General features: G+C 32.8%; 1 protein-coding gene across 1 annotated transcript; it reads left to right on the top strand.

Annotated features, from left to right (window-relative positions):
• The first annotated feature begins 254 nt into the window (after positions 1–254).
• Positions 255–6,187, top strand: LOC115976857 (NAP1-related protein 2-like). The gene is made up of 10 exons (XM_031098369.1): positions 255–617; positions 1,788–1,910; positions 2,115–2,165; positions 2,381–2,452; positions 2,644–2,757; positions 2,879–2,940; positions 4,298–4,355; positions 4,616–4,672; positions 4,831–4,875; positions 5,950–6,187. Exons 1-10 carry the CDS (start codon positions 489–491, stop codon positions 6,004–6,006), a joined length of 768 nt encoding a protein of 255 aa, XP_030954229.1. The 5' UTR covers positions 255–488; the 3' UTR covers positions 6,007–6,187.
• Positions 6,188–9,681: the final 3,494 nt, after the last annotated feature.

Raw genomic sequence — 9,681 nt, 5'->3', positions numbered from 1 at the left:
AGGCACAGTATGCGAATTGGAGTTTTTCCCCCCCTTGAAGCTACAAACAAAGAACTGAAAAAATTGATGTGGGAACTTAGTTTTTAATAGCTAATGTGATACTATGACAAGTCTGTTTGTAAAAATATTGTAGTAAAATTTGTAATTAGTTTAACATTATTTCTTTTTTTAATAAATCCAACCAAAATAAATAAATAAAATCCTAGAAGTTGGTCACTTTTTACTGAGGCCCCCACACAAAACAAAAGAGAAAAATAAACTAGACTAGTAGTACTACCTTAGTAAGGCCTTTATAACTTCCCTCGTATGTATAAATAGTACCAAACCATAGTGTCTTTGAAAATTGAAACCACCTCAAAGTCTATTTTCTGTTTCTGGGGTGTCTCTAAAACATGAACTTTCCCAAGAAAATTTAGGATTTTATGTTTTTTGGTATTTTCTTTTTGCCTCTTTAAAAACTAGGGTTGTAGAAAAAGAAAAAAGAAAAAATGGTGGCAGAGAAGGGAAAGAAATCGAAGGTGGTGGAGAGGGCTGAAGGGGAGGATTCTGTTCACATTGACAGTCAGCTTGTTCAATATATCGAGAAGTTGCAAGAGGTTCAAGATGAGCTCGAAAAGGTTCTATTTTTTCAACAACTTTTATGCATGTGTATGTGTTTATGTCGTTGTGGTCATGATGACCACCATTGCTGATTTCCATGGTGTTAATGTTGCTATTTGTTTGTTGAGTTGAGTTTGAATTGGGGTGTAGAAAGTGGGTTTGTTTTTGTTGATTGCAATGACTATTACCCAGTTGTATGTATCGTTGTATATCATTGTTGTGGTCTTGGTGACCATACCTGTTGATTTCCATGGTGTTAATGTAGCTATTTCTTTGGTTGATTTTATGTAGAAAATGGGTTTTTGTTTTTGTTAATTGGGCAGTGACTTGTATCATTGTTGTGGTCATGGTGACCATCATTATTGATTTCGAGGTGTTAATGTGGATATTTGTTTGTTGGGTTTGTTTTAAATTGAGATGTAGAGAGGGGCTGTTTTAATGCAATGGCTATTACCCAGTGTTTTAGCTTGTTATTTCGTGGAGATTCTGTTTTATGATAATTTGTGCTCTTTTTTCTTGTGCTATAGTATTGGTAAAAGATGAATCTTTAGCATTGTTCTGTTGAGAAAAAAGCTAATGTGACTTGAATAAATTAGCGATTTTGAATCTTGGGTAATATGTGTTTGGGAACTTGAACAAACTATTTACTCAGTTCTGGAACATGAGGCCAGGATGTTAAATATTGTAATGTAATAAGTTTGTTTGTAAATTCTGCAATTAATATAATTCTGATATGTGTTTTCATTCTCATGGAATTGAATTACATCATTTCTTTTTACTTAGTGGTAGTACTGATGTTACAAATCCATATTCATGTGTGGAGGAAAACTGTGAGCTATTGCCATGGTAGTTTATAGATATTACTTATCAAAAAAAAAGTTTATAAATTTGGTTATATTCTGTTCTATTAAAGTTTATACCATGATTAGTGATAGTAACTGCATTTTCGTGCAATGCTGGTGTTCAAATCAGTATATTTGTACAAGAAAAATAAAAAGCTATGTATAAAAAACTAGTGGGGCAATACAGTTTATTATGAAGTTGCAATAGTACCCTTTTTACTTTGATTTATATGTCTGATGCAGTTCTCAAACTAATGCGAAAACTCGAGTAGTTGATTATTATGGGGAGGTTTTTAATGGATTATGGTTTTGATGTAGTTCAGTAATTGCATTGGCACCTTACAGGTCAATGAAGAAGCTGGTGACAAGGTGTTGGAAATTGAGCAGATATATAATGAGATACGCAGGCCAGTCTACAACACACGGAATGAGATTATCAAAACCATTCCTGACTTCTGGTTAACTGCTGTTAGTGACTGATTTATCCTCGAAAAAACCTTTTATTTCTAATTGACTTAATAAAGTTTCATCCTTTTCTATATGTAACAATGTGTGTTCATTACTAAAAAAAATAATGTAAAAATGTATTGTCAGTTAAAAAATGCGTAACAATGCGTGTGAATCCTTAATAAATTTACTTCTATATGACCTGTGCATTATTGCTCTATGCAGTTCCTGAGCCACCCTGCACTTTGTGATCTTCTGAATGAGGAAGACCAGAAGGTTTGGCGCATGATTTCTTAGTTAACCAGAGTTTTCATTCTGACATTAGCAAATTATTTAGAATAGAAATTTGTACAATTTTCCTTTTATTTATAGCTTACCAAATCCATAGTGTTGTTTGTTTAATAACTGGAGACTAACATTCAATTCTTTTAACAGTTGAAATAAATTCTTGTGCAATTTCACAAATTTCCTTTCTTTTACTTATGGCGTAGATCTTCAAGTACTTAGACTCTCTAGATGTGGAGGATTTTAAAGATGTGAAGTCAGGGTACTCTATTACGTTTGTAAGCCGCTTCATCCATTCTTGCTTAGCTGATCTTGTGCATATGATGTTTTCTATTCTTCTGATTTCATGCTTGTTATATAATCTTATGCTGATATTTTTTTTGTTCAATATAATATGCTTATATAGTCTAATAGTGTCTTATTGGAATTCACTAATTTATGTATGTATTTTCTAAATTCTAATTTTCAGAATTTCAATGAGAATCCATATTTTGAAGACCCAAAGCTGACGAAAACCTTCATATTTTTTGGGGAGGGAACGACTAAGATCACCGGTACAACCATCAAGTGGAAGGAGGACATGGTAATAGACCAATGGTTACAAGTTACAACCTTTATACCTGTTGGAATTTTATTTTATTCCCCCTCCCCCACTTTTCTTTCTCTTCTTGCCTACATTTGATAATGGGTTCTAACTTGTGAAGGGTGCTTCTAATAGAGTAAATCACGAGGAAAAAGGAAACAAACGGCCCCGTACTGATGTGAGGTGGTTTATCTAAATAATCTTTGCATTCTAAATATAGCATGTTTGTATCTGTAGGCAGCAAGTAGAACCATAACTACATTGAGAAGTCATTTAATGGGTTTGATAATTTTTTAGAGCATCCATGTACAGAGTATGAACATATGGTAAGGACATTGGACCTGCCCATGTCTGCTCAAGGGCATGACACCAGGGTAGGGGGTTGAATTAGGTTTAAACATGTTGGGGTTGGGTTCATGAGGGTGTTAATGGCTTCACGCTCAATCTAATTGATTTGTGCCCATTTAAGAAAGGTAGCAAATGCCAACCTATACCTAAACCACCAGAACCTGCCTTTCTCTTTTTCAAATCATTTACTTATTGTAAACTAAAAAGGAAATGAAATATTGTCATGCATAATTGCCATATAGTAGACGATATTTCTTTTATGATAGAATCAAAGCAAACCTATGGGTAAGATGATCTAATTTGTTTAAAGGGTTCATAATGTTGGAATCTTACTCCTAATTTACTTATATTTGGTCAACCAAAGGCCAAAGTTTTGATGAAAATCTCGATTCTAACATGCCTAAGATTGATAATGCTTTTGGCTGTTGAATAAGGATGTTCTTGACCCCATTTTTAGTTTGCTTCATATTCCCATGTTAAATATAAGAGACTATTTTCCATTTCGTTCTGGTTTAATGTTTCATCTCTGTATGCATGCACTTTGACTCTGATGCAGGGCATTTCAAGTAGCTATATACTAATCCTCTTGTAACTAATTAGTTAGTTAGTTAGAAAATTGTTTAAGCATTGGCCAATAGGATTTAGACACTTGTCAGCCATCTAGAGGCTGCCAATGCCAAACAACTAGTATAAGTAGTAGAATGTAAGCAATTTGTAGATCAGTTTTTGTATGTGATTAAAAATAAGCTTGAGAGCTTTTTTTTCAGAACTTTGTGTTCTTTGCAGAGGTGCCAAACCACCTATCAATGTGTTCTAAGCGAATCACTTTACATCTAATTCTAAATCATATCACAGCCCATCACCTTCCCCGCATAACTAATTAGTTAGTTAGTTAGATAATTGCTTAAGCATTGGCCAATAGGATTTAGACACTTGTCATCCATCTAGAGGCTTCCAATGCCAAACAACTAGTATAAGTAGCAGAATGTAAGCACTTTGTAGATCAATTTTTGTATGTGATTAAAAATAAGCCTTGAGAGCTTTTATTTGAGAATTTTGTATTCTTTGCAGAGGTGCCTAATTACCTATCAATGTGTTCTAAGAAAATCACTTTCCATCTGATTCTAAATCATATCATAGCACATCACCTTCCCTGCATCAGACTCACTCGTCAATATTATTGTGAATGCAGCTTCTTTAGTTGGTTTACTGAAACTGAACAAAAAGAGTTTACAGAGCTTTATGATGAGGTAAAATCTGTCATTTTAATTATCAGGTTCTTGCAACTTTTTTTTTTCTCAAGTTCCTATTTATGGTGCCCAATGTCAAATTTAATTAATGATGATCATGTGAAGTATTATGCTATGTTTTTTTTTTCTTTTTATTAATTATTTTTAAAAAGGTTCACTTACAGTAGTACTGAAGAATTGAAATTAAAGGCATCAGAAATCACTTTCATTTTCTGTTCTCTCTTGTACTAAATTACTTGATTTTCCCCATGAATTCTCAGGTTGCAGAGATAATAAAGGAGGATTTATGGCCCAATCCCCTGAAGTATTTTAACAATGTAACAGCTTATTATCATATATGCTCCTTGTCATTTTCTGAAAAGTTTTCCTTTTTATCTGAATAATATTAGTAACTGAACAAAAAAGTTCCTCTATTATTGTCTTCCTTTTGTTCTTGACTTTGTCACACAGAAAATTTTTTTTCCCACTGTTTCAGGAGGCCGATGAAGAAGATTCTGATGGTGATGAAGGTGATGAAGAGGTATTACCCTGTAGTATTTCCTTTAATGACTACACATAAACAGATGTATGTTGTGCGGTTAGCGTGATATGTTCTTGTAGGGATTTCTGTTCTCTCACTTGAACAGTTGCACCCCACACACACACACACATTTTGGGATGGTAATAATAGCTTTCAGGTCCTCCTATAGGACTTTTTTTTTCAGTTAGTAACGAATCTTATTTAGAAAGATTTATACCTGCACACAGGAATATATGTCCATCATAAAAGTCCAGATATGAAAGCATACAGAGAGTAGATAAAAAAAAAAAAATATAATAATAATAATAATAATAATAATAATAATAATAATAATAATAATAATAATAAATTGATGCAACAGTTGCTTAAACACATCAAGGTTTAGATTTTGTCTCACACCAAATAGTATTTGTGAGTCTCAACAGGACTCATTTGCAGTCCCTACTGCCATCATACTCACCAAATCTACTATTCTAACTAGAAAGCATGTTTCGTACTAGACATTACCCAATAAAATTCCAAACAAAGGAGAAAGCTAAAGACCACAATCTCTCTCTCACAGCTGAGCAATGAAGTAAAAGGTTATCCACTGTCTAACTGCTGCTCTTCCACATAGAAGAGTGCCTTGATGATGGAGTATGCATCAAGGCTCCACCACTGGCGTTTGATCCTAAGCTTGTGCAGTAATATACACATCTTTTTCCCATAATTTAGTCTCAGTTGCCCACACAGCATCGCTCAATTGGTTGGCCTCATGGGACCCCCATGAAGTCTCCAGTGGGATTACTCGATACATGGTTCTTGCAGGTGGGGTCTTGTATCCAATGTTTACTCAACATGGGTGGGTACACAAAGTGGTCCTGCCTTGATTGGTTATTAATTCTGTGTTCCTTTTGCCATAATCTGTTATAAAGAAACACTAATCACATTGTTTAGCCAAAAAAAAAAAAAAAAACACTAATTGCATTGTGTCAACCACATGCAGTTTTTTTTCAATCACACTGCTCAAACTTGTTTTTGTTTATATGATTATTATTATTCATGGTTTCTGACATCAGAACATTGCCTCTGCAGGAAAATGGTGAAGATGATGAACAAGATGATGATGATGGTAATGAGGGAGACAGTTAAGCTCTTTCTGGCTTGGTATTCAATTTTCCCCCATTCCTCTTTATGGTTCATGGCAATGAGACAAACATTCTCCAGTTAAAGCAGACCTTTTTGGTTAGATCGGATGACAATCTATGCTGTCCATAATTGTACTTTTAACCAACGGTCATTTTATTTACTAGTTTTTCGATTCAGCTGTTTATCTCCCATCTCTCTAGTAGATTTTTCTTTGCACTAGTTGGAAACCTATATGTGAAAGGCTCTCTAATGGTTAGCAGATGAGGGTGTGAAAATATAAAAATTAAATGTATTCAGACTAACCAACTACAATCTTACAATAATGACACAATACCAATAGGATTGTATTACAAAAAGTTGTGCTGCTGCCCCTTTTAAGGTGGTAAATTTATCGTAAAATGGACTATAATAGTCCCAAAAAAATATTCACAAAAATTGGTGAACTTCGGTGAGCTTCAGTGTGTTGATTTGAAATGGATTAGAGAGACTCTCGGCTCTTTTAAAATTCATTGCAGGGGATGGTATGAGGAAATTATCTTTTGTAATAGGCATTCCAAAGCAACTATGTAACAAACTAATGAGTGAATATCTTGTAATTAAATTTTATATTCCTTTGTCGAAGTTGGTCCTATCTACCTCCTATATGGAATTCACTCATTGGTTCGTTAAATGGTAGGCTTCCTATGTCTGTTATACAAGGGATATTTTCTCAATGGTATGATGTGAGGTGTGAGGTCTCAAAAGATCTACTCCAATTAGTATTTTTTATTTATTGCTAAGGCTGTTTCAATAGCTTCATGTCACTATGCTTATGGAGCAAATGTGTTTTGGCTAAATTTTGAAGTAGATGGTTAATAGTTTGTTGGGGAGAACGGATTATATTTATTTTTATAGAATTAGAAATTATATAAAAATTTTTTTTTGGTAGTTTGAATTAATATAAACTAGTTTGTAATTTGTGCTTACGCCCGGAAACATTGAACAACAAAAATAATAATAAAATTCAAGAATTTTACAAATATTTTGTAAGATTATGTAAATTATAATTTATTGTTATTGTTATTCTTCTTGAAAAAAAATATTGATTTTTATTAATTATAATACTATTGTTGCTAATATTTTACTTACTTTAACCTCCATGTCTTCAAGAATATTGATCAAGCTCAAATATAAGGAAAAGTAAAACAAGGCAAAATATAATTTTCTAACTCTTGAGTCCTCAATGATCAATCACTCACAGCTTATACAAACCCAAATTGACAATTTGACACTGACAGTGGCATGCCTTCTAAATTCGAGGATATAAACTCAAAGTGTTATTTTTTGTGGTGTCTATTGTCTCCTTTTCTTTTCTTTTCTTATCTTGTCCTTCTTGAGAAATGGTTGTTATTGATTGTAAGCTAAGGCTTTTTGTTCGAAGCTTTAGTGCCTAGAGTGCTATAGTGCTACTGCAGTTTCAGCACTGTACTTTACTATTTTAATTGAATTGAAATTTGATTCATACACAAATGGAATGAAGAAATAAGTTCAACCAAAGACAGCTTTGAGATTGAAGAATTATCTTGCATTATGGATGTAGATAATAGTGTTACAACTTAGAAGTGATAATACTTAAATAGGGAAAGAGTAATTTTAAAATGTACATTCAAGCAAAAAAAGATAACAAAGTCTACAAACCCTAGTGTTAAAATCTTTTACATATTATATGAATTTGATTAACTAAGCTTATGATTTTGATGTGACAAAAGGTTTACCACTTAATCCATGAACTTCCATGAGTGGGTGTTGATCCATTTTTGGGCCTATGTTCCAGTACTCCTCCACGTCCATAAGAGCACATGAACCTACTTGCCCATTGAATAAGTTAAAATCATTGGAGAGTTACTCAAATCCAAAAACAAAATAAGAAAATTTTGGAATATTAAGTACTCTACCCTGTTAATGCTTGTAGATACTCAATTTTACCTAAAAATATTAACCTTTACACTTAAAAATGTAAAAGTTGTATTAGTCCTAATACTAAAGTTTCTGTCAATCCACTAACATTAATTAGTTCAAGGTCCTTAAGCTAGGTTTAATTAGGTATACAAGATAAATTTTACAAAATAAAATTCTTGGTAAATTAACTTAAGTAATTAAATAGAATAGACTGAAAATAACATAATAGAAGACATAATTTTTTAATACAATGCGATGGAGGCTTGGAAATCAGTCAAAGGCAAATTGACACCAACAAAACAGTAGTTCCAAACTTCCTCCTCTCGGCATCTGGTGTTATATAACCACCATTGGCAATCTTTTTTAGAGTTTTAGTTGTTCTACCACGTTTGACAAAAAACTCAAAATAGAAGTTGTGGTCATTTAAAACGTAAAGAAAAATCATCTAGCGATTTAAGAAAACAATTGTCTGCTATTGATGCTTAAAATATTAAGCTCCAGCAAATAATTCTTATCAAAACTCATAAAATTCAGAGTTCTAGATTAAACACATCCAAATTTTGTGTTTATCAGCCACTAATGTAATATTGAGTAAATGGCCTGATTTTATGCATATTATGCATGTCTGCAATACCCCTCTTAGAAAGTTCCAATCTACGATGTCAAGAAATTGAAACCGACCTTTAAATAAGGTATTTGGCCTGATTTTTTAATAACCTTTAGGTATAGCATGGACAAAATTGGCTTCTGCCATTTTCGAGCAAAATAAATAGTATTCTATCCCTTTCCCAAACTAATTAGGGAAATACCTCTCTTTTGAAACTTGACTTTCTCAAAGTCGAGCTAAGTCCTATAGTGACGTTTTTAAGGACCTATAGTGACGTTTTTTTAACTCAAACTCCATGAAATCGAGTTATATGTAAAAAACTTGCATATAACTCAAGTTAATGGAGTTCAAGTTACAAAACGCTACTATAGGTCCTTAAAACGTTACTACAAGCTTCTTAAAATGCCACTATAAAGCTCCATAATTTTTTTTTTATTTTTTTATTTTTTTATTTACTTGATTTTGAGAAAGTCGAGTTTCAAATAGGTACTTAAAACATTACTACAGGCTCCTTAAAATGCCACTATAAAGCTCCATAATTTTTTTTATTTTTTTATTTACTTGATTTTGAGAAAGTTGAGTTTCAAAAGAAGGGCATTTCCCTAATTAGTTTGGAAAAATGTGTGAATGCTATTTATTTTGTCTGAAAAGGGCAGAGGCCAATTTTGTCCGGTATAGCACTATGGCTTAATTGACCTCTTGGTCTAGAAGCATGATCAATGAACTTGTAATAATATGGACTTATTTGCTCATCTTGAATACATTTTGTGCGTGCAACAAGATGATTGAGAAAGAATTCACTTGGATATCTTTAAATTTTAACGTCACTGTAAATCAATGTTAAAAACTACTAACCTTGGCAGTCATGGACATCTTCTCCCAACATCGTCCGTGGATGGTGCCAAACCTTGGTAAAAAAATATGAAAGAAAATATAGAACCTTTGCCTATAAAATAAAAGAGAAATTGACTAAAAATATAAAGAATAAAGGAAGCATTAGAGAGAAAAGGAGCTTAAGAGTCTACTCATAGAAGTGTGCAGGTGAGATGTTCTTGGTTAGGTTATTATTATGGTCTTCTCGGCTTGCGGATTAGGTGTTAATACATCATCTACTTTGGCACACAAATTAAATT

The sequence above is a fragment of the Quercus lobata genome, chromosome 2 (genome assembly GCF_001633185.2).
Source record: "Quercus lobata isolate SW786 chromosome 2, ValleyOak3.0 Primary Assembly, whole genome shotgun sequence".
Taxonomy (NCBI): domain Eukaryota; kingdom Viridiplantae; phylum Streptophyta; class Magnoliopsida; order Fagales; family Fagaceae; genus Quercus; species Quercus lobata.
This window is presented reverse-complemented; position numbering and strand designations above follow the sequence as displayed.